The following is a 24,848-nucleotide window of genomic DNA, read 5'->3' as shown; positions in this document are numbered from 1 at the left end:
CACTCGTTGTAATGACGTAATATGATCTAATACCAGCCCCTTCTTTGAAATGAAGCCTTCCTAGAAGAGTTTTATTTTATTTTTATTTTTTTTTAACCGTAATGTTTGTCTACATACACCACGTCTAAACGTGAATTTGGTGGAACTGGAATGCCGTCCATCTCGTGTCCCAGTTTGGTAGCAACGCATTTTTAATCTAAACTCGTAATAATAAAAAAAAAAAAAAAAGTTATAACTATTAATATACTGACGCGCATGTAAGTGGGCGTGTCAATCAATATACGTTGAAGTGACGTCATCTGGTGACGACAGTATTTGACTACCCAAAGAAGGTTTTACGGTTTACGGCACAAGTGCGTGCGCGCGTGTGAGTGTAGCGGCGGCAGTGGGAACGGCAGCCAAGATGGCGGCGCTGAAAGAGGAGCAGAGCTACGGGCTGTCCTGTGGAAGAGTGAGCAACGGCAGCAATGTCTCCGTCTTCCACGTCAAACTCACTGACAGCGCGCTGAGAGCCTTCGAGGGTTACCGGGGCGGCAAGGTAAGAGCACCCGCGGCCCCAGCGAAACGAGACATTTCGGGTTGAGGTGAGGTGAGGGAGGGGGTTTGTTGGAAGTGTGTCCGCGAGGGCTGTGACAGGCGGCGGCGGTCGTAAAGCCGGAGTGCGGAGGGGGTGTTGGTCCACACCAACTCGCTAACCCCCCTCTTGAGCCCTGACAGGCGGCCACACCAGGGGATTTTCGCGGCCGCTCGGTTCCCCCTCTGAGTCGCTTGACTTGAATGAGGCAGCTACTTGCTTTTTTTTTTTTTTTTTTCACACACAGACTTGAATCTAAAACCTCCACCGGGACATTCGATTTTTATATTTTATTTTGTTTGGGGTTTATTTTCCCCTCCCTGGTTAGCTTGTGAAATATCACATTTCACTCCAAACTTGTTTCCAGAAAGTTTGTTAAACTGTCAAAACTGTATGATGAAGCAGCCAGCAAGTGGCCACACCATCAGTGGGCTTCTTAAATTCAACAAAACTCCTGTACAGTACAGTGGTGCCTTGATTTATGAGTTTAATTTGTTCAGTGACCACCCCTTGTAACTCAAATCACTCGCACCTCAAATCAAATCTCCCCATTTAAATTAATAGAATTTTTATTAATCAGTTCCAAACCCTCCTCCCCATGTAAACACAAATTTATTGTCATCCATCCATCTATTAACTATAAAATGTAATAAATGCTAATGTAAAGGAATCACCCGTTTTTATTAAGTGTAATTAAACCAAAAGTCTGACACGCTGTAGTGTGCCTTTAAATGGCACTCGCCCACTGTGACTTTCATTAGCGGAGGTTCGGATTTAGCAACGTGGTGTTTTTTTGTTTTGTTTTTTTCTCACAAAAAGGCAGATTTTCAATTTTGATAGATTACCCACCACCACCCCACTTCACTATAAAGAAAACAGAAATGACATTATTCAAAACTTGTAAGAAGTGGCCCTTTAAACACAACCTTAAATTGACTTATTATGATCGAACTTTTTTTTTTTTTTTTAACTTCAATGCATGTCACCAGGCTGTGGAAGCCACTAAAAAAAATACAAAATTATGTATTTATTTATTTATTATTAATTAATGTGAACCAACCAAAAAAGATGGATCAAATAAAGAGGTGGAGGTTACTTTCTAAATACTACAGCTTGACAATAACTTTCTGTTTTCTCTTAGTTGAAGCCATATTGAGGGTTAATCCACAGGTTTATGCTGCGCTGATAAACGTGACGCTTGAAACAAAGCGAAAGTGTAAATGACGGTTCCATGTGACTGTCAGAAAGCGCAGTTCGTCAACCCAAGCAACATTTGCACGAGAAAGTCACATGTGAACAGATTTTTTTTATTTTACTTTTTCCTGTGAACTGAGAGTCCACTTTATTTGCTCGTTTTTCTCACTTCACTGGAGCAGTGTAAAGGTTGGAAACGCACCCGTAAATAGCAGTGCTGTGAACGAGCTTCCACTGATCGGCATACGTGGAAAATTATGTGATCGGTATATGTTGATCGATGCCAAATATGAATTATTTTTGTTGTAGTGCCCAGGTGTGAGAGGATCACAGTTTAACCCATAAGTGTCAAACTAAAGACTTGGGCACCAGATCTGGTCCAGCCTCAACATTTTATATGGCTTACTAAAAAGAAAATAAAGTGTGCCTCCTTCATGTTTCTTTTTAAATGGATTTGTTATTTTCATTTGGCAAGAAAATCTTTACCAAAATTGCATTTCTTATTTTAACCGATATTTTCACCAAATCCTGGAACATAAAATGAACTGTAAGTGTATTTTCGCTCCCATTATTTTACAAGACTTCTGATTTCTGTGTTCGAAAGTCTGCTAGCTTAATGCTAACACACAATGCAAAACACCCTTGGTAAGCTAATGAAACTAGCCTCAATGTTGCCGTTTTTATAAGCTGGACATTTGAACACAAATACAGCAACACATGTCAGACAATTTGCAAATGGGGGCAGATGATTTGTGATGAGTGTTTTGTGAGCGTAATGACTTAAACTCATAACTCAAGGCACCAGTGTACATTGTTCACAGTCACGACAATGAGTTTTGACACCCCTGGTTTAATTTGTGGAAATGGTTGTGCTGTGGTGGGACTGCTGCTACTTGCCCAGACGATTGCCTTCTAACATTTCAGCCTCTATAAATATTTGACAGGGAAAACCTGGCTAGTCAGGAGAAGGAGGCCTTATCTCCTCATGCAATGTTTGTGTACAGTGCCACTAACAGCTGATAAGAGCCACAACTATAAATTGCCGCGGCTAATTACTAGCTTCCTATTTATGGTTTAGTTTTTGTTGCTTTTTGAAATATTGATAATATTACCAAACGAGCTGTCTTGGCAAATTTGTTTAGTCTAATTCACACGTAGTCGTTGTTAGTTGTTAAGGAAGAATTTGAAGTTTTTGGGAGGTGGGGAGTGAAGAGTTCTGAACCCTTTTTACACTATTGTCATAGTAGCTGAGTTTCATAGCCAATTTGGTGAAGAATTTGGTGGCATCAAAGTAATGCATTTATGTGATATTATCATAGAACCTTAGTTGCCGAAAATTTCAGATTTCCAAATCGAAAATCAAATAACGCTTTGCAATATTTGAACTATAGCTGTTTGCAAAGATTTGATGGCATCACCTTCACCTAACACCTTTTTTACGATATTGCCGCAGTAATTAATTTGTTGGAAGTATTTGGTTATTTGGTCACGCAGTTATTTTTCATTTGGCGAGTTGGCAAATAATTTGGTAGTCTTTAAAGAAGAAGAGACGTTTGCGAAAATTTGATAGCTTCAAATGAACAACTTTTACCTTTTCGTACCAATGATTGAAATAATTTTTAAAATACTCTTTGACACTCATGCCTGATATCCAAATATCAAGTGCCATAAATTCTTCACAAAATACCTGCACATCCATTTCCTAATAATAAGTAGTGTGGAGCTCTTATGATCATATACCACAAAGACAAACACTGTAACTAATGAAGCATTTGAATTGTATTTTGACTACAAAATTTCACATTTATTTACACATGCAAATGAATTAGCATTAGGTCCATCCAGAGTCAGACGCATGCTACGGTACTTTTGTGGCAGAATATTTACAAAATGGTTTTGTAGCTTGGTTTATTCCAGAGTCCAGACTGTGTGAACCATTCCGGTTGTTTATTCTGTGAGGCACTCCAGTAGCATTATGCGGGGGGGGGGGGAAGAAAAGTTGTTTATGATGACGTCCAATGTGCAACAGCAGTGATCAAGCAGTGGCGTTTTGATGCTTCCTGTTTGAGACGTGACTACTGTCGGCTGGTCGCGCTCTCATTACAACAGCAAGCCGGAGCTCGTCTTCCTCCAAGGCAACTTTTGATTGAGGATTTTGATGTGAGGGTAAAATGATTACAGTCCTCACTGTGCAATGATTACATCATTTTTGTTTAAACTTTTAATTGAGCTTTTTGTCGTTTTGTTTATATGAGCAGTGTTTTCGTGGTGTGCAAGTTAGCAAAAAGAAATAAATTAGGCAATGTTACATTTTTGTGAGTAATGCTTAGTTATTAATGTCAAAATTCTGAAATGTGCATTGATGGAAGTTAACATTGTTTGTCCTTGGCAGCAGTCTTACACTGTTGCAGGTCTTCTGTACCTCATCTGAGGACCTTGTGCTTTCGATGCTAAAAATGCATTTCCTGGCTGCTATATTTTTATTTTGTATCTAGGGTTCAACATTAAGCCCTTTCACACTCTCATTCTAAGATGGCTTTTCACAGATTATTCCCACCTTGCTGTCCTGTATGTAATGCACCGATGTGGTATGAGAGATTGTTGGCGCCTGTGAATTTGCCGCTATCAGATGCGTAACCTGCGATTGGCTGGCAACCAGTTCAGGGTGTACCTCGCCTACTGCCCGTAGCCTGCTGGGATAGGCTCCAGCGCCCCCCGTGACCCTTATGAGGAGCAAGCGGTTCAGAAAATGGATGAATCAGATGCGTAACCATGTGCAGGAGCCGCAAAAAAAAAAAGAAAATAAAAGTGTGTTACGTTTAACACTTGCTGCCCATATCCCTAAGCATTGAAACCGGCAATAACTTCCTGTTCTAATGCCTAAATCCACATTTTTCCAGTCTATCAACTTCAATCCCAGTACCCGCACCCACCATCCACCTATTTTTATTTTTTTTTTTCAATATTTTTGTGGGATTTGCTTTTTTTTTTCCAGTGTATTTTTTTTTTTAAGACGTTACCTTGGTGACTAACACTACTGTTACTTTATAAGATTAACAAATACATTTACATCGCCTCATCTGTGGGAAATATTTAAAAAAAACAAAAAACAAGAACGCTCTTGAACACAAAGGCACTACTAAGCATTGCTTGGCGGTTGGCAGATGTTCTTATTGTAAACTGAAACGTTTTCCATTTTCTATTGGGAGCTTGCCATAGCGTTGACAAGCTAATAGCATTTTCAAAAATCTAATGCTATTGCTAACGAGACTGCAGTAGTTGGGCTGGACCTGATTTTTAGTTGGAAGTCCAGTCCCATCCGTGGCATCAACCCCACAGTAGTAGTCATGCTGTTTTTCGCCATGCATCTAATTATATTAATGTGGCACCACACAGCGGCTGTTTGAATGCACACTTGACAAGTTCGGTCGCGAGACTCCCTGTCCACACCCGTTGCGGTGCAAGATGTTGTCGCTGACATCGCCATGCATGGAATTATTTGAGTCCATGAGCTGAACGGCAATGAGACCATGTACGCTTTGTCACGTTCCCTCTGAAAGTCACAGGTTATTTGAGACAATGTACTCTCCTCCAATGCACCAATTTGCTGGGAAGTCGGTGTGAAGGCTCTTCATTTGGCACAGATTCAAATGGCCGTTGTTGGGCCATAGTGGAAATCTGAGTGTCATTGTGGTTGCCTTTGTTGAGTCTTTTGTTCACATTGTAAAATGGTCTATTTTTTTCGTTTGTTAAATAATCAATAAAATGTATGTTTATATTTATTTTTATTTATTTTTTATTGTGTTTTTATTTATTTTTTATGAAAGGTGAAAAGGTGAAATCCATTCATATGGAGGAGATGAGCTCCAATCACGATTGTTTGGCCTTGCCGTCTGCTCACATGGTATGCGTGATAGCCAAAATCTGCACCTAAGTGTTTTCAGAAAAGCTGTTTACCGTTCTTCTTGGAATTTGTCATTGGCTTCACTTTCAGTTTTTATTTTATTTGAATTGCTGGTCATACAGACTATAGGAATGATATGGGAAGAAATGGAGATGGGCTTGGTTGGGGGGGGTTGGTAGTTTGAAGCGGGTTAGCATGTGCCGCTGCAATGGTTATTTAAGGAATGCTGACTCTCCAGTTTCAGCTGATCATGGGACACGGAGAGAGAGAGAGAGCGAGATGACCGTACCCGCTCAGGCCAAATATGACTCGAAATGTCACAGTAGTCCTTAGTCTTGTGTGGCAACCTTCTCACAAGCTATCACGTCACCCTGTTGTCACCGCATACACGCCAGACACACTCGCTGACCCACAATACGGAAGTGGTGGCACGTACGTCACGCGTTGCCTCGGGCGTGCTTTCAGACTTGAGCGGTATGCCAGCAGAGTGAGTTTATGCACAGTGCACACGCAGGTTTTGTCTTCCCGATAAGCTTTTGTCCACTTTAATGATGTTCTGTCACTCATCAGGGAAGTACTAATGAACCAATCAATGGCCAGACTTGTCTTAAGATTCCTTTTTTTTTTTTTTTTAGCATAGGTAGAATATATAAATGGATATAAGGATTAGGGGTGTTAAAAAAAATCGATTCGGCGATATATCGCGATACTACATCGCGCGATTCTCGAATCGATTCAATAATCGGCAGAATCGATTTTTTTTTATTTATTTTTTTTTTTTAGGATTCACACCTTGAGCATGGAAGAATGTTATATGAACGGCACATTAAGCCTTAATATTTTTATTTTAATGCTGTTCAAACATGAAACAGATTACAACCTCTATAAGACTGAAATTTCAGATAAATAAATAATACATTTTCATATAAATCTTACACTCTACAAGCTTACTGATTAGTATTTTCTAAATTTGAATGAAAAAAAATCGCAACAATCGACTTATAAATTCGTATCGTGATTAATCGGTATCGAATCGAATCGTGACCTGTGAATCGTGATACGAATCGAATCGTCAGGTACTAGGAAATTCACACCCCTAATAAGGATGGATTTTGGCCAAAAGAGTCTGTTGTTCTTATCTTATATTACATCCAAATGTTGTTGTGAGTTGTAATTTTGCACAAGTGGCAGAATGCTGGATGGGTGCTTTACAAGACATGTTTACAATAGCTAGCTGCCAACTACTTAATTGTGGCATTTAAGCACAAACTATGAATGTTAAGTTTATGTTAAAACTGATTTCTAATTAGCATACATTTGTGTTGTTTGAACATTTTCCACAGGAATTATTTTTGAATAAATGAAACCTTTAAATAAATGTTGGGGTTTTTTTAGATTAAAATTGTAATTTGAATGACTGGAAATATATATAATTGTATTTATTTATTTATTCATTTATTTATTCATTTTCTTCTGGCCATGTCGCCCAGAAAATCATATTTTTGGCAGGAAATAAAATTGACTTTTTACCTTTTTTAGGCCGTATGGCCTATCTATAGTTTAGCATAGCAGAAGACCTGGTATGCAATGCTTCAATCAGATACAGTATTTACAAATGTGAAAATGTCAATTAGGGCTGCACAATATATCTAAAAAATATGTCGCGAAATTGGCCTATGCAATATGCATATTGCAAAGACATGCAGTAAGTGTGTTAAAGAATTTTATGCTTTTATCTGAATTTGACCAGTCAGACTGTCAGGTTTACCTGTTTGACATTTATTAAACATGACAAAAAAGAAGAGAAGACAGTTCAAAGCTCGCGAGGAGAGAGAAGAGGAACTGACTGTTACAATTCACTACAGCACTCTCTGAAAAAAATCCCCTCCCCACCCTCTCTTTTTATTTGGTTTCCACTCCCCTAGCTACATGGGTGTTCCAACCCTAATGATGTATATCTGGCATTTGCTGTCAATACAACAGGCCGGGAGATGTGAGTGCCGGGTGTGAAATATAACAGTTCTGTCCTGGCATCTCGGAATTCCCTGACACGCCGATGTCGCCCCTCCTCTGTTCACGGCTCTGCTACAAACTCTGCTTCTAGTTGCCAGTGTGTGGCGGCATCCACGGCCTTGCCATCGATCCCACGGTCCAGACCCGTGCCCTGTCCCCAAGGTTAGCTCTGTGGAACATTCTGGGATCAGGTCCCACAGAATAGTGGCATGTCAGCAGCCTATTCAAATGAACGGGCTGATGGTAGCACTATGTTTGCGGAGCCGGGAGGGGGCGTGGGGGCTGGAGTGCTAAAACCGGTGCCGTGTCGAGATTTGACCAAGGAGGGTGGCTCCATGAATGGTCTGGTGTTCCTGGATAGGTTTTTGGTGTTCCCACTGGGCTGAGCTCAAGAGGTGAAAGGGTCTGTTGCTGGGAAAATTCATCATAAGCAGGCATTCATTGGAGTGAATTGTGACACAGAATCTACTGTATGTAAAGATGGCCACAGCAAATGGTTAACAATTTCCCAGCACCAAAATGTTAGGCCATAAATGAATTAATCATGCAGTGACTTTTGTCAGCAAGGTGCTGTCTGAGCAAGAGCTGTCACACGGCCAGTGCGGTTTGCAGAACCAGCTTCACTTAGTCTGTCAGGAATGTCAGGGCAGGATTTGCACCACCTCGCTCTCTCTCTGAATCCCATGACGTGAATACAATTCCTTTTGTTTGGGTGCCCCAATGCCGATTTCAACCAAAGAAACTGAAAAATGTGAACGCGTAATTGCACCTCCAAAAGGTGTTGTGGATTTTCAGTAGTTTGGCGAGATGAATGAAACCTGTCTGGAAACAATTTGTCTTTTGGGCTTCTTTATATTTGAAGCTTCAAATATACACGAGTCTTACAGAGGGTGTGTGCACCCTAAATTATCATGAGAAGATTCTTTATGCAGCCTGGTTAGGTTTTGCGAGGAGAAAGGGGAGGATCAGCTAGACAGGAGAGAAAGCAGTCTGTTCCGAGCAGGCTTATCAGTCGAGGTCACTTCGATATTGCTTCATGTACAAGAAGTGAAAAGCCCATTGTTACAGGTCTCCACAATACATTACATGCTAAATAATTATTTTTCCATAACAAAGGCCATCAAAACTGTGCCAAACAAATCATGCGAGTGACTTGCTGTTTTGTCAAGTCGAAAGTCGCAATGTGACTGCTGTAAATATAAGTTTGTGTTGAATTTCATTTGGGACCTTAGTTGGTCAACTATACATTCCAGAAAAAGCTGCTTCAAGTGAATTATAGGCGTGGCAGAAGAGAGATTGAATGTTTCATATGTGAGAGTACAAAGCGTGATTGACTTGGCCTCGCGTGAACTTTGATTTCATTTGAGCCAACCCCGCGTGGAGGGGGAACAGCCAATTTGACTTCCTCTTTGTGGTGTGCGTGTGTCAGGCTCACTCTTTGCTGGAATGTGAGTCAGATTTCTCATTTTCTTCTGCAAAAAAAGTTGTTTTAATTGAAGAAAGAAGTTCTTGGCAGTCATTATGCCACGGTAAATAGTAAGTGGTAGCAAAATTAGCATTCCATAAAAATAAAACCTCATCTTATGGGTAAAAATGCAGATGCCCCATATTCGTAATGGTGTATCATTTTACATAAACTAGGAACCATGTGAATTTTGTTTTAAAATGTCAACAGGGTACTTAACATGTTAAGTGCATTGTTCAAAATCAAATATGTTCCTCCTTCCATGATGAAGCACAAAATGTCACCAAAATCCTTAATGTGCTTTGCAAAAGACATGATCACGTTTTTCGGCTTTTTTTCCTCTTTCTCTCCGGTAATGGTGACAAATGATTGCGTGTCACCAATGGACCAGACCGAGTCTATTCTGCTGCGTGTGTGGCTGAAAGTATTTGGAAAATGTCAGTGGTTTGCTCCCAGTGTTGTCTGCGTGAAGGACTCGAATCATCTGTCATGCGTCTGCAGGACGCGATGATGGCAAACTTACTGGCTTTTGCTCATCTTTGTATTGATGGGATTGCGTTTCATAGATGTTGTCATTTGCACACTGATATAAAAGTGTTGACTGCCCAACACATTTGAATTCCGTCTTTATTTGTTGCAACTCTAGATCTGTTTAACATTCATGAAATTATTTAACTTTTCTCTCTCTCTCTCTCTCTCTCTCTCTCTCTCTCTCTCTCTCTCTCTCTCTCTCTCTCTCTCTCTCTCTCTCTCTCTCTCTCTCTCTCTCTCTCTCTCTCTCTCTCTCTCTCTCTCTCTCTCTCTCTCTCTCTCTCTCTCTCTCTCTCTCTCTCTCATTCATTTTAGGTCCTGTCATCACAACCTTTAATCACATTTAATGGAAACCAAGGGGTAAGTCAAGCAACCACACATTTGTTTGTCCCTTTGCAAGTTTTTATCACTTCTAGCTCAACTTATTTTTTTTCTTTTAGCGTAACCAAATGAACTGAAGTCCATTCTGCCTCAACTGCTTCAAGGCACCATTTATCAACAATTTGTTCCACAATTGGCAGCGTTGTTCATAATAGATTAATCATTTATTATACCCATCCCTGTATTTGCACGAAGTCGCTTTGACACGTTGCAATTTCTTTTGCCAGGGCAGTCATTTCAGCTGCCCCAAGTCAAGTCAAAACAAGGCCAAACAAACCAAATTTCAATAAACTGTCTTTGAGATTAATGCATTTGTCACTCAGAAATCAAGGGAGGTGTCCAAAAATGGAGCTATACAACCGCCTGTATGTTAGCAAAAAAAAAAAAAGTTCCATAGTTGACATCAAATCAGATGATTTGCCACGTTTGTGATTGGATGTTGTCGTCTATTAATACATTTATGCCGCACAAAGTGTTGCAGCAGACTGACTCCATTTGGAAAATGTGTTGCTGCTTGAGGTCAGAATGTTCGGCACAAGTGTGAAAGTGGCTAAATGACACAGCAGATGCTTTCACGACACCATTACAAGCGTTCACTCTCAGTTCTTGACTCAGCTCATGCAAACCAACGCCAGCATTTTTTCCACTTCAGGAAGGCAAGAAATTTTAAAAAAAAAAAGGGGGGGGGGATTAACATGTGTAACCGCAGATGTCTGTCGTGTGAATGAGATGATGCAATGAGTCAGGTAAATCTGTCTATAAACAAACAACGTTGAAAAAGAATTTAAGAACCTGGCAGTTGCGTATGCCATAACGTCACATTATCTTGGAAAAAGGGAGGAGCCCAAATGAAAAGCCAATTTTCAGAGATGCTTGTTAACAGTTAACAGTTTGCCTACAAATCTCACCGTAACCGTCACATTTTGAAATTGTGTACTTGAGGTTCATGATTGATCCTCAAGTGAGTCATGACGGGAATCTGTAGATTTCAGAGCTTTTACAGGAACATGTTGAGTGTCACTCGGCCATCAGCTGTATTGTTTGCTCTGTAATAGGAACACAATCGTTGGACATTGTTAGCCAGTGTAACTCATTCGTCTTTACCCCATTTGACCTTTTGTCCACATGGCATCCATTGTCGCTCTACTTGTGTGTCTCTTTGATCGTCTGTGCGGCTCTGGAGGAGGAACCGCGTGGCGATTTGTCCTTTTTTCTAATGAGTCCATCCTGAAAAGAGGTATTGTTTTCCTGATGCCAAGCAGCATGAAAAGATGAGCAGACTTGCAGGCACGACAAAGCAGGAGGGGGTGTTTGGACAGCCTGTTTAAATCCACTTGTACCAGTAGCCAAAGCTATAAACAGGGCATTGTTTGTAGACAGGATGTGCTGTCTCATTTTGTGTTTTAGTAATGTCTTAACACTCACCTCGTCCATTTTGTGGTTGCAGTGAGGCAAAGCACTTGAAGTGCATTTTACTTGTACTTCTGTGCTAAATCAAAATTGTTAGCTTACCTCGTTGATGTTTTAGCTCTGCACGCTGCAGTATTGTAGTTCACAGTCTTGATTTTGCTGCAGTGTACTCTATTCTCTTAGATATGCCTTCTCCTTACCTTACCCTTTATACCTCAAAGTCAATACAGTAGAATGATTCTGACATGTTATTTTTTGGCACTTTGTAATTGTCCATTCAGCCCCATACTGTTCTTAATTGAACTTGCAGCGTACTGGAATCAAATGGTGTGTTTTTAAGATAGGGAGTCCTCAATTTGCCATTTCAGCCTCAAGCAACAACTTTGTGCTACACCATTTCTCAGGACAATTCCAACTTCTCTCTTACATATTCTGACTATTCACACTCACAAATTGTACGGAATGTGCGCATGTGATGAGTTTGGACCCGGGAGACATTTGGTGTGGGGGAGCCTCGCTCTCGACTCATTCTTTACAGTGAGTCACTGAGTCAACTGCGTCAGTCCTCTGTGGCTTCGCCTCCCTGCATCACAATCATTCTGCCGTCCATCTCATCTGGCTTCAGAGTTCTCCGACTCAAATTGCAGCATTACATTTTATATCCCTGTAATGTATAGCTGCGTAGCCGCCAACCAACGCTCTCTGCCAATAACGCTAAATTACAAACCTGTGTGATTTATGTGTTTGCACTCTCTGGGCCTTGTTTTTCTCTTTGGTCTGTTGATCAGCAGGATTAATGTAAAAGCAGCTGTGTGCATGCAACAAGCAAACAGTCAGGGAAAACAATGTGATATTTCTCGTTGGTGTCCTTGAGTGGGTCTTGACCTTGAATTGATTGAAACAACGCATCAGTCAGTTAAGCTCATGGAAAAGCAACTCTTAAGTTGCTTTTTATGGTAAGAACCAGTGTGTGTCATGCAATGGACAGGAACTAAATGACATGTGTTTATAGTGGGCCGCATGCATTCTTCTTCACACATGTCAAGCCCTTCAGTAAACAGAGTTGAGCCTTCTGACCGCACGTCGGCACCTCAAACGTTGAGGAATATACTATATGTACGCAATGGACTAGGTGGAAGATATCTTGGCACTTTTCAATTCATGATCATCAAAATGGCAAACCATGGGCCAAGCACCCATTTGTTAAGATTGACTTTTTGCCATAGCAAATAATGGAAATACTTTACTGCTGGCAGTTGTTTGAATTACATATTACGATTCTTGCACAGTTATACAGTTACCCACTGTAAAAACAATAAAACATAGGTTGTTGCTAGAGCGTTAATGCTTTTTGAACGTAAGGCCCCTTAATATAACATTCAGTGTATAATTTTCTATTTATTTACAACTCTGCAAGCAAAAAAAAAAAAAAAAAAAAAAAAAAAAAAAAGTACTTGCTATCAATGTGTTCACTTTTTTTTCCAGGTATGTTGCTACAAAGATAATTCTTATGGAACATCACAGATGTGCTCTATTTATTTATTTATTTTAAAAAAAACAAAAAACGAGAGAAACAAATGGAGAGAAATACCTGTCATAGTTTCAAGCCAGAAAAATGGAGAATGGAAAGCAGTTATGTAGCTTTAAGAGGCTTTCCTTGTTTTTTCAGTAAGAAGAGTGCTGGAGCACATTTGGCGAGGCCCTGGGCGGATCTTATAGTTACTTCAAATTCAAACAATGACGTGTTTTAATTGTAATAAGATGGAAAAGAACAAATATTACATGCATTCCCAAGCTATGTGGATAGTAGAAGTTTTAAATTATTTTGCATCGGGAGGAAAAAGTGATCCTGCCATATATCCTTGAATAAGTATTTTTATTCCTCCCAGTCCTTTCAGCCTGGGGGTTCTTTCATGCTTAGGCAAAGATGTCAAGATACAATCCAAATAATTACGAGATGTATATCCAGTGAATTTTCTTTGATGAGTCACATGTTCATGTTGCTGTTTTCTCCTTTTTGCCTCTTGCAGAAAATTTCAATACCACGGTCAGAAAATTCCAATGAACTGCACACGTTTACTTTCTACCTGTCCAACGTGGGCAGAGACAACCCGCAGGGCAGCTTCGACTGCATCCAGCAGTACATCACCAGGTGAGTGCCCACTCTAGTAGCCTTGCCTGGCCGCTCCACAAACACATCATCATAAAACGTGACCCAAGTCGATCACGCTTCTGGGATATCACAAACACAGCATTTTAACAGGGCTGTGCAGACTTATTATATCAATTGTACATCCACACCATGGCCAGAATGTTTGTCATGGCCCCCAGCGCGGTGTCAAGAGCATGTAAGCGATACCAGGGGACAGGCCAGTGTATTTAAAAAAGGAAGTCAGTAGGACCACTCCTCCTTGAGCCCTACGTTTGACCTCCAGCTGTATGTTGTCAAGTATTCTTGATACTTTTTGCACCAAAGCACATTGACACACGCTCTCATTGATGTCCCACTTTGCAAAAAAAAGTGCAGCCTGAATCAAATGAAACTGGAAGTTAAGCCAAAGCTAGTAAAAACCAGAAAGGCAATGCACTCTACTGAGCACAAACTTTCTGTCCCGAAGCAAGAGGGTCACGTGGAGTTCAACCACATCTCCGCATGGATCCTTATCAACACACCGAGCGTCAATGTGAAACCATAAAATGACAGCGCACAGGCTCTAGCCACCACGGCATCTGCCAAACTGTCAGAATGGAGGCGTTGAAGGTGGTCAGACAGAAAGGCATTTGTTGTGTTCGTGTGGAGAAACCCACAGACGTGTGGCAGTTGGGAAAGTAATGGTTGTCTTTGGTTACAATATGAAACTTGTCGTTTATTTAAAAGTTTTGTCTGTAATAACACGCCGCACTTTTTCCCCAATTGAATCTTTTGAGTCACCCCACCCTGTTCTTCCTCTCACGGTCTTTCCTCTTTGTTTTGGCAGCGAGGGTAGCATTCAGCTGGATTGTTTGGGCGCCATCCAAGACAAGATTACCGTATGTGCCACGGACGACTCTTACCAGAAGGCCAGAGAAAGCATGGCCCAGGTCGAGGAGGAGACGCGGAGCAGGGGGGCCATTGTCATCAAGCCCGGCGGCAGATACGTCGGTGAGCGGCATGCCAGGACAACAAAACGCGTCATTAAAAAATGAAAATATCTGAATGCATGTAGGGAATTAAAAGAGGAAATTGTGCATGCTGCAACCTCCCAAGCTGTCTTGCTTTATACCACCTACACTAGAGTCTGAGATGTTTTTAGACCACCACCACCGTGTACAAAATGGAAGCCACTGTTTTATCTGGAGCATATCCATATTTGATGTTGGTGTTTGACAACTCAACATAGGAACAAAATGGCGCACCCCTCAAAAGTCAAAATATACAGTTGAACCAAAAGTAAAAAATACATAAATAAATAAATTAATAATAATAATAATAATAATAATAATAAAAGGCCGCCTCAAAAGTTTAAACCGTCATGTGACATCATCAAATCTCATGATAGTCTTTCTTGCCAACTACAGATCATTCAGAAATGCAACCCAGCAATATTGTGGCTCCTCCTCCCTTTTACTCTTCAGGCAAAAGGGTTCAGATCCGGAAACCGGCACCGGCCCTGTCCGACGTGGCCCCCTCACGCAGAACCTCTCGGCCGGTCATCATCTCCAGCAGCACGGTCAAGAAAGCAAGCACTCAGCACCGGCCGCTCCGAGAGCGCCTGGTCCACCTGCTGGCCCTCAAGCCTTACAAGAAGCCCGAGCTGCTCCTGAGGTTGCAGAAAGACGGCCTCTTGCAGTCTGACAAAGACTCCCTAGACAGCCACCTGCAACAGGTCACATGCGCTCGCTGCTGGAACGTGGCGACTTTATTTCTCAGCTACAACCTTACCGGTGACCTCTTTTTATTTAATAGGTGGCAAACTTGAATGGGAAAGATAATACACTCACATTAAAAGACTTTTTATACAAGGAAGTTCATAAAGACTGGCCCGGATACACGGAAGGAGACCAGCAGCTTCTCAAGAGAATCTTGTACAGGTATGATTGCTTTAATTTGTGACCAGTTGTTACCCTGACTTTTGTATTGGATGACAGTGTTGTGATTTTCATTAGTGATTATGATGTAATTGATGTGGTATTAATTTAAAAATGATGCATTCAGCTGACTGACCAATCAGTCTGTAATTCATGACTTTTTTTGGGGGGGGGGCAATTAGCATTTGATGCACCAAAAGTGTATTAAGACTAAACTGAAAAGGTAAAAGAATAGTAAAATTGAAATTAGATTAATTAAAATTTGCAAGAGTAAAGGCCCCGCCCCCCAGTTCTGAGGACTCTGGTTCGAGTCCAGGCTCCGGCCTTCCTGGGGGGAGTTTGCATTTTCTCCCCGTGCCTGCGTGGGTCTTCTCCGGTTACTCTGGTCTCCTCCCACATTCCAAAGACATGCATGGCAGGTTAATTGGGCACTCTGAATTGTCCCTAGGTGTGTTCGTGTGTGTGGATGGTTGTTCGTCTCTGTGTGCCCTGCAATTGGCTGGCAACCTGTTCATGGTGTATCCCGCCTACTGCCCGAAGCCAGCTGGGATAGGCTCCAGCACCCCCGCGACCCTTTTGAGGAGTAAGCGGTTAAGAAAATGGATGGATGGATGGTCGTAAAGTTACAAGAAAGGTTGTTGTTGTTGTTGTTGTTATTATTATTATTTAAAAAGTTTTTCAGAGGAAAAATTCACGACGTTACAAGAAAGTAATGTGCGTTAACTTCTATTTTCCTCTGCGATGAACTAATATTTTTATTTAGAGGGAAAGTTGTAATGCGAGAAGGAAAACAAAACATTTTCTTAAGAAAAGTCACAATATTGCATTATTTTATTGGGGAACTAAAGTTGTACTATTATAATATAGATTTCATTTTTTTCTGAGAAAAGCGGTGCTATTACAAGAATAAATTTATCTTTTCATGATGTGCCCTTCATATTAAGGCACACAGGATGCCTGAAGCTGATTTCCTCTGCTGGTTTCACATTGAAATCTATTTTCTGCACTGTTATCAGATTTTCTGTCACAGAATGAACTGTAAAGGCTCTAGCAAACATTCTAGTCAGAACTCTTGCTTCAAAGCAAGCACTTGTTGAACTTGATACCAACCTGTCCTTTTAAAAAAGAAAAATCTAGGCTATTGTGTATCAGATGGCAAATGAATGTCATAGTTTATGCTGTGTCATTTAATAATGTGCAATTATGGGTGCTTAAAAAGCACCTTTTTGTATTTGTGTCTGCCGAATAATGACTCGTGACATGTTGCCATTGGAGCAATGCATTATGTTTATTGACATCATAAGCTGTTGGCTTTCTTCCCAGTGGAAAAAAAAATGTAGTTCCTCAGGATCTGCTAGCAAGGAAAGTCTAGCTTCCAGTCGGCTATATATAGACAAGGCAGCAATGCTCAGCGGATCACAAACTTCAACGCTATAAGCTTGTTTGTGACAAACTAATACTACCGTATAATACAGAGCGTACCGCTTAATCCATAAGAAAGACATTCAGTTGAGCGCAGATCTCTGCAAAGGCACGATAATTGGCTTTTACTGGATTTTGACTGATTTTGCAAGTCCCACAGAATTATTGTTCTATTGCTATAAAAAAGTGGAACCTACCAAAATAAAGATTAGTCTCTTCTTTCATCAAGAAAAAAAATTACATTTGTATCTGTTTCCGTTTTGCACCAATTAGCATTACAACATCGCTTTCATCATTATTCACGTTCCTGTTGAAAACACTGGCAAAAAGAGCTTGTTGCAACATACCCCTGGCTGAGCTTATACGCTGCTGCCACCTGCTGGCATTTCTTTGTAACTATCAAAGCCACCTCTTCATGTCAGAAGCTGCATCAAAGCCTTCTGCTCTTGCAAAAAAAAAAATAATATATATATATATATATATATATATATATATATATATATATATATATATATATATATACGTTTTTGGGAGTGAAGGACAAAGTATTAAAAAGTATTGACACGTTTTGGGGTATGAATGAGTTAAAAAGAAACAGCTCACAGAAAAAGTACACCAGAATTTATCAGTGAAATGGGGGGCTTTTAATTTAGTATTGACCCCGACCCCTGTGCCTTATATTGAACAGATGAGCTGTTAACTTCCGCTACTCCCCTAAAGCGATATGCACCTTTCTCTGCATCATCTTGAGAGGTTTACCACCCTGCTTTTCTTGGTATCCAACCCCACAAAGAGGCTCATTTCCACGTTTTTCAGATTCCTTGGTGGATTGAATTAGTTTATCAAGTGGATTGTATAAATTTTAAGAATATACTGTTCTCAACTTGTTACGCGCACACCTCCAGCTGCTATCAGTCACGCAGGACAAGTACAGCAACATGAACGTAGTGCACGTGATGCAACAGAGTTCCAGCACATGCTGATCTCTGTGTTTTGTATGTGCGTGTGTGTGTATTCGTGCGGTGGCAGTCGTCCAAGGTTCAGTGACAGTCATATGTCATTTGACTGCCTCCATTCTGGCCCCAGCACACACGAAAAACCCACAACGAGTGGGTCACCACATTATTCTGAGTATCTGAAATGCCCCCATAACTGATAATCAGCTCTGGCACATTTACTCTGTTATGTTTTGTCTCCCTGTAATAGTGAAAAAAAATACAAAATCTCTATTCCACAGCAGCTGACTTCAGGTGTCTGATTGCATACTTTGGCAGCTTTAACACAGCTCTCGTCAGACCAGTCGCAGCCCGTCTGCATCATTGTGGCGGAAATATGGTGTGAGCGCAACTCAATTATTGGGCATAAATGTTGTTGTTTTTTTCTTCCAGGAAGCAGTGCCAGTCTCAAAACAATACCGCTCCTCTGCCAGAGAGCCCGCCCAAGGAGTTAGCTAACAGCTCACCATCTCAGGTGAGCGTACTGGTCACATCCAAGCCCTTGTGGGCCGTTTATGCAATGATAACATGTCATTTTGGACATACTGTTATCAGAATACAAACATTCTGAAGTTACATTTGGTTTTCTTGCCAGAAACGTCCTGTTGCAGACTTCATTGACCCCCTCGCCAATAAGAAGCCGAGGATATCGCACCTTGCAAGTAAAGCTGCACCAAGTCCTATCAATGGCAAACTCAGCTCATCAAGCGGCAAAGGCGAGGCAGGCGGAGCGCAGCCAGGACTCGGTGCTCACTTGTCGGACGGCGCTCTGACGTCCAGCTCCCAGCCGCTCCCCATGCTGGATATCCCCCGGCCGTTCGAAGCGCTGTCAGACGTCAGCAATGACTCGAGCCACAACGGCAGAGACTGCGACGCCCAGGAAACGATGGCGGAGAGGCTCGGCCAAGCGCCTTCGCTTCCTTCGGCGACCGCCGCGCCGCCTGTGGGCGCGTCCCCCACTCCGCTTCCGCGCGACCAGAGTCCGTCAGCCGCCGCTGGTAGCAAAAAGCCCAAGAAAAAGTCCAAGAAGCATAAAGACAAGGAGAAGAAAGACAGGGGGAGAGCCAGAAGCCAAGAGAAGGAGAAGGAGAGGAAGAGTCCACACTCGGTGCCTGAGCCTGATAGAACACGTGAGATGAGCCCAGAAAACCTCAAAAGCATCAGTATTCCACTCAAAAGCACAAGTGAGTAGCAAGAGTACTGGATTGAGGTCAATGCAGCCTTCTTTTCACATTTGAGCATGATTGCTGTGAAAGATCATCAATTTCACTAAAATGGGCAGAAAATAATTTATTTATGACAAACGTTGTTCATCCATCTATGCCAGTGATGTATCGTGACAGGCAGAACAATATAATGCTCTTCCATTAACTCATTCCATCCCAGCCATTTTCACTGAAGCAATCCCCTTCACTTCAAAAAATGTATAAATACGTCTTTGGGAACATGGTAATATTATTATCATTATCATTATCATTATTATTATTATTATTGTTATTATTATTATTATTATTATTGTTATTATTATTATTATTGTAATATTATTTCAGCATACAGGCTTTTTGTGATACTTTCCAAAATGTAAAAAACTAAATGTGGTTTGACTCGGAATGCACTCATGACTGCAGTGTTGAAAACGTGAAAGTCATAAAGCAAGGAACGCGTTCAATAGAATGCCATAAACTTTGACAAGATAGCCGCACCAACTCTTCCCAGCCTCCCAAGTTTTATTTTGGTTTTCTCACTTTGTTGCCATCTCCAACTAGTAGTAGCCCATTTAACAAATAACTCTAAATTTACACAGGGAGTGAGTCATTATATGGGCTGAAGCACAAACAAAAATCCATTCAACCCCATAGTTTGGTATCATAACATAATATATTTACTCTGTAATAAAGTAACACGAGCGATTAAAAGCAAACCCTCATATGTTGTTTCATTAGTCATCACTGTGAGTGATTCATCTTCAAGTGTGTGACTCACTGATTCAACAGAGACCTCTGCTGGAGACTTGTACATCCTGATCCAGCCAACTTGGGACTGCTAATGATGCATTAGAGGAAAATCTAGGAAGTTGCATATTTCTAAACTATGACAACTTGGAGTGCCATTCAAAACAACAGGCATGGAAATTGGTGCATGAAATTAATGGGTTAAATGAGCCATTGAGGGGAGTAACTAAATTTTTGTCATTTTGCAGGAGAATATGGCAATGATTACTTCTTTTTGATTGTAGTTTTTACAGAAGTTGTGGTTTCCCTCAAGTTTTTTTTTTTTCTCCATTTTGCTAAATATAAACATTTTGGACATAGATGACACTGGATATTTGTATTAGATCTTGCAGGCAGATGCACTGGCATTGGCGGCCATCTTGGAAAATGGGAGTTGGCGCAGCGTTGCACTGATGAATCAGGAAAAGTGCCAAATGAAGCAAAGGAGTGCTTGCTATGTGTCAAAATTGGATATAAACCTTGGGTTAGATCAGTATTCAACTAAAAGATGATGTACTTTTTCCTCTATTCATTACTTACTAAATGAGAGAGGCTAACCAAAAAATAGTTTGTTTACAACAACTAATCACACAACACAAACTGTTTAGAAGATAATCTAATGTCTACTCTATCACGTGGTCGTTGGCCATTTTGTTTGCTTACATACAAGATTCTTGTGGTCAGACCTCATGAACTCAGTGGCATATTTCCGATTACCCAGCAGTCTTGAATGCAACGTGACTTGTTATGGAGTTACCGGCAGATGTTCATATTACGGTCATTGTCTTTCAGCTCTAAACGGGATGTGCAACAGTACTAGTATTTCATCGTCTCCAGAGGTGACTGACTACTTACTGTAAGTACTTCAATGTCACATTTGCCGTTTTTCTTTTCACCTCGGCACTTGAAGTGACCAAACAGCGGACTCGTGTTCAAAGTAGCATCACAATCCTTTTCTTGTCACTTAGAGAAGTTAAGGTCATGTTTTTAATTTTGAATGATTATTAGTCATGCATGAGGTCAGGTGTTAGAAGCTGTTTATTTCCTTTTTAAATGGTACCACATTTCTTATATGGAACATGCATTTGTGGGATGAGCAGCAGAGCTGAGCATGTGCAATGCGTTAATGAAAGAAGCCAAAGAAATAATCGTCCAGTCACAAATTTCATTGCATTTTGTGCTGTATGTTCGTTATTCCAACTCTTTCTCTTAATACCCGCCTAGGAAGTACACGGTGATCACGTCTCCAGAGCAGCGCCAGAAGTACAAAAACGACTTCAACTCGGAGTACAGCGAGTACCGCGGTCTGCACGCTCGCATCGAAAGCATCACCAGGCACTTCTCTGAGCTGGACAACGAGCTGAAGAAGTTGCAACAAGGCACGGACAAGTACAAGGTAGCGTTTCTGTTGGGAAGCAGCTACTATTTGTGTAGCGCCGACATGGAAAAACAAATGCTCTCGTGTGTTCTCTCCTTTACAGACAATCCACAATCAGATACTCCAAGAGTATCATAACATTAAAAAGGTAGGTTTGTGCCATCGTAACACATCAATTAATGGGATTAGAAATATAAATACTGTATAGAGTGCCTTATGCTGATTTAAAAAAATCGTTTTATTTTTGGGAGGTGGCTTCAATAGATTAATGGCAATTTCAGTGTGGAAAGACGAGTTGAGTGTTTTGGCTTAACTGTATGGCCACAGAATGAATAAAAAAACTCCAAGTACCACTGTACACTTGTTTTTGACCGTGGTCTTTCCGTGCTTTTCAGATCAATCCCAACTATAGCCAAGAGAAGAACCGCTGTGAATATCTGCACAACAAACTGGCACATATCAAAAGAGTCATCGGCGAGTATGATCAACAGCAACTCTGAAAGTAAAAGTACTTATTGGGATGAGGAAAAAGGAAAAACAAACAAACAAACAAAAAAAACTCTGGAATATTTTATTTTTGTTTTTTGCGTTTGGACAAGGATGCTCTCATTTAGGCCAAAGGCTCATGTGGGGACTCGAAGAAGGAAGCGGAATCCTCTTTTCTTTTCGTTGTGGAAGATGTCGTTGCCGGGCCTCGTGAGGCTGTTTTGTTTTTGTTTTTTTCCTTCAGCTTCTAGTGAGATGTGAAAGAATCAGGGAATTTAAAGAAGAAAAAAAAACACTTCTTTCCAAGGAGATGTCTGTCCTGCTTTTGAGTCTGGGAAGTGCAGGCCAAATGTTTAAGTTAGGAAAAACAAATGTAAGTCTTCCCCGCCTTATATATATTGAGATGTATTTATTTTCACAGCCTCAAAGTGATTGGGGGAATATGAGCGCTTTTTCAAGGCCGTCTCTCCTCATTTTGAAATTCAGCCAGTATTTTATTCAGAAGCTGCCTTTTGCCCTTCATTCTTCTCTCTTTAAAAGAGAGCACGCACATGTCGATGGAGTTGCACGCCATGCTTTCCGGAAGTCTCAAGTCTCCCGATCCCTTTATTCACCAGCGAGGCTTCATGTTTGACCAGAGCCGCACATCTGCTGGTAGCCAACAGAGAGAGAATCAGATCCAGTTTTACAAATGGATGAAAGAACCTCTTTTTGAACACGCCTAAAAGCATTTAGCCTGCAAATGCTCTCCTGATAAAAACTTGGGGCTTTTCAGACAAATTTCAGGATGAACCCAAAATGCACCATAACCTTTACAAGTCAACTTGACTCAGTGTTGGCTTGGTCCCATGATGTCCAAATGAGAACAGCATGATGATGAAATGTCAGTTCTGATTTATTTATGGATTGTTGTGAGTTTTGCCATTCCACTCCTTTAAGAGGAGAGCAGTTCAAAAAGTACTGAAACAGTGCTCGTGCGTTGAAGTGTAAAGGTTAGAGAGTATTTAGCATCCATCTTGAAATTTCACCCAAATGTCCAATGACATTTTGTGAATATCATCACAATCATGCATTTAGTATGGCAGATTTCCATTTCCGGTCACGTTGCGTCCACACGACTGTTAACATGAAGCCATCCTCTGCAACAGATGTTTGCCCCTTTACCACATTTTGCCTTTTCCCCCAAAAAAACTTGATGTCAGACAAGCTCGCAGAAGAGCAAGTCCGTTTCCATCATGCGGCGAACAGCATAGGGAGATCCTTTGTGTCAGGGGTGGGGAAACCTGCAGCCCATGGGTCAAGAAAAATGGTGGGTGGGGGGGGTCAGAGGAACTGTGATGAGAAGCCCTCAAATGATTTCATATAGCAACCCAAAATCGCCCCCTGATAGGAAAAAGATCCCCTGTTTTATGTGAATATGACAAATCAGCACTTTTTCTCCTTCACCTAGCTGTTATCTGTGAGGGTTTGTTTTTCTTTTTTCTTTTTTCTTTTTTTTTTGTCCACATGAATATTTTGTTATCGTTGGAGCGCATGCTTTGTGAATGAACAATCTTTGCATCTTTTCCCAGGAGCAGAGCATTATGGATTGGAAAAAAAAAATAAAAAGTTCCACTCAAATGTGATCAATTGAACTCATAGGGTTTTTTTTCTTCTTCTTCTTCAGTGCTTTCCCCATGTGGGAATTTACGGCACTGTTTGTGTTTGCATACTGACCTGTCCTGGACTCTCGGAAAATCCATTGTGAGTGAAGGTTCAGCCATGCTGAAGTGATTGTGCCAAAATGGCCCTGTTGTATACATTTTATTTTTCCTCAACCTCTTTTCTTGTCTTGCTGATGTGAGAGCAAAAGCAAAGGAAAAAAAAAAAAAAGTGGGGGGGGGGGGGGGGTGATTCTGAGGGCACCCGGGAGGCAGATGTAACTGGAAATGTCAGTGCTTAAAACCCAAAGCACGCTTTTTGAAAACCATAAGGGACTGGGACTGAAATGAAAATCTTTTGTTTCAATAAAAATTCTTTCAAATCCTGTTTGGTCAAATTCCCATACTGATTATTGCCGTCTGTCTGATTCTGTAATGCAATGGAGGCCTGTTTATGAAGGAAGCATGTACAGTATGATACAAAATGGCAGTTCATGAAATTACTGACATTTGGTTTCACTTTTGTTTCCTCGGAAATAGAACGTTAGGGAGCATAGGAAGCAACAAACACTCCTAGATATCTATCTCGCTATCTATCTCTCGCTATCTCTCTTTTGCTCTCTCAGTATTACGATACAGATGTGCATTTTTAAATAAAAGTACGACCTTGCGACAATTTAACAAAAGAATTATTATTATGGCTTGATAGCAGTAAATAAATAATACACTGGGGGGGATCAGTTGCCTCAGAACCATCGCTTTTAATTTGATATTAATATTACAAGAACCCAGCACACCGAGGAACAAAACTACCGATCGGAGAGGTTGTGACTTACGAGGTGTCAATCACACCCTGCTGCAGAAAAGCATCTTTGTAATTGAGGACCACTATGACACTAAAATGGGATGGGTTTTAAGCCCCCCCCCCCCCCCCCTTTTTATTATTTTTTTATTTCTTTACTGACATGCCTTCTGTCTGATGAGTTGTCTTTTAAGTGTAGTGGTTTCTTGTAAATTAAATTAGAGCCACAAGATGGAGCCAGAGACGACCTTTTCAAAAAAAAAAAAAGATGCTGTATTTATCATACTGTCAAATCACAACGACTTAACAAATGTACGTTTTTTCTTTCCCCCCCAACATGCCTGCATCATACCGAGTGAAATTGCTAATAATGTGTCTGCTTTATTTGGATGGGCAAGTTTTGTTTTTTTTGTTTTTTTCACCCTAGGATTGATTGGCTGGCGACCAGTCTCGGCTGTACCCCACATCTCACCCAAAGTCAGCTGGGATAGGCTAACAAGTGCTATGGAAAATGGTCATCAGAACCATCTTTATTGGCCAAGTACGTGTGGCCATGTTAGGTGAAAACACACAAGCAATTTGTCTCCGTAATAT

The 24,848-nt window shown here is 40.9% G+C and overlaps 1 protein-coding gene across 1 annotated transcript; it reads left to right on the top strand.

The window, feature by feature from the left end:
• Positions 1-350: 350 nt before the first annotated feature.
• ell (elongation factor RNA polymerase II) lies at positions 351-23,437 on the top strand. The gene is made up of 12 exons (XM_077534654.1): positions 351-538; positions 9,997-10,041; positions 13,503-13,624; positions 14,451-14,614; positions 15,088-15,338; positions 15,419-15,543; positions 18,351-18,432; positions 18,553-19,141; positions 20,741-20,804; positions 21,173-21,344; positions 21,430-21,474; positions 21,722-23,437. The coding sequence occupies exons 1-12, from the start codon at positions 404-406 to the stop codon at positions 21,824-21,826; spliced, it is 1,899 nt and encodes a 632-aa protein (XP_077390780.1). The 5' UTR covers positions 351-403; the 3' UTR covers positions 21,827-23,437.
• The last annotated feature ends 1,411 nt before the right edge of the window (positions 23,438-24,848 follow it).

The sequence above is a fragment of the Festucalex cinctus genome, chromosome 10, assembly GCF_051991245.1.
Source record: "Festucalex cinctus isolate MCC-2025b chromosome 10, RoL_Fcin_1.0, whole genome shotgun sequence".
In the NCBI taxonomy this organism is placed as follows: Eukaryota; Metazoa; Chordata; class Actinopteri; order Syngnathiformes; family Syngnathidae; genus Festucalex; species Festucalex cinctus.
The sequence above is the reverse complement of the archived record's forward strand: the minus strand, read 5'-3'. Positions and strand labels throughout refer to the sequence as shown.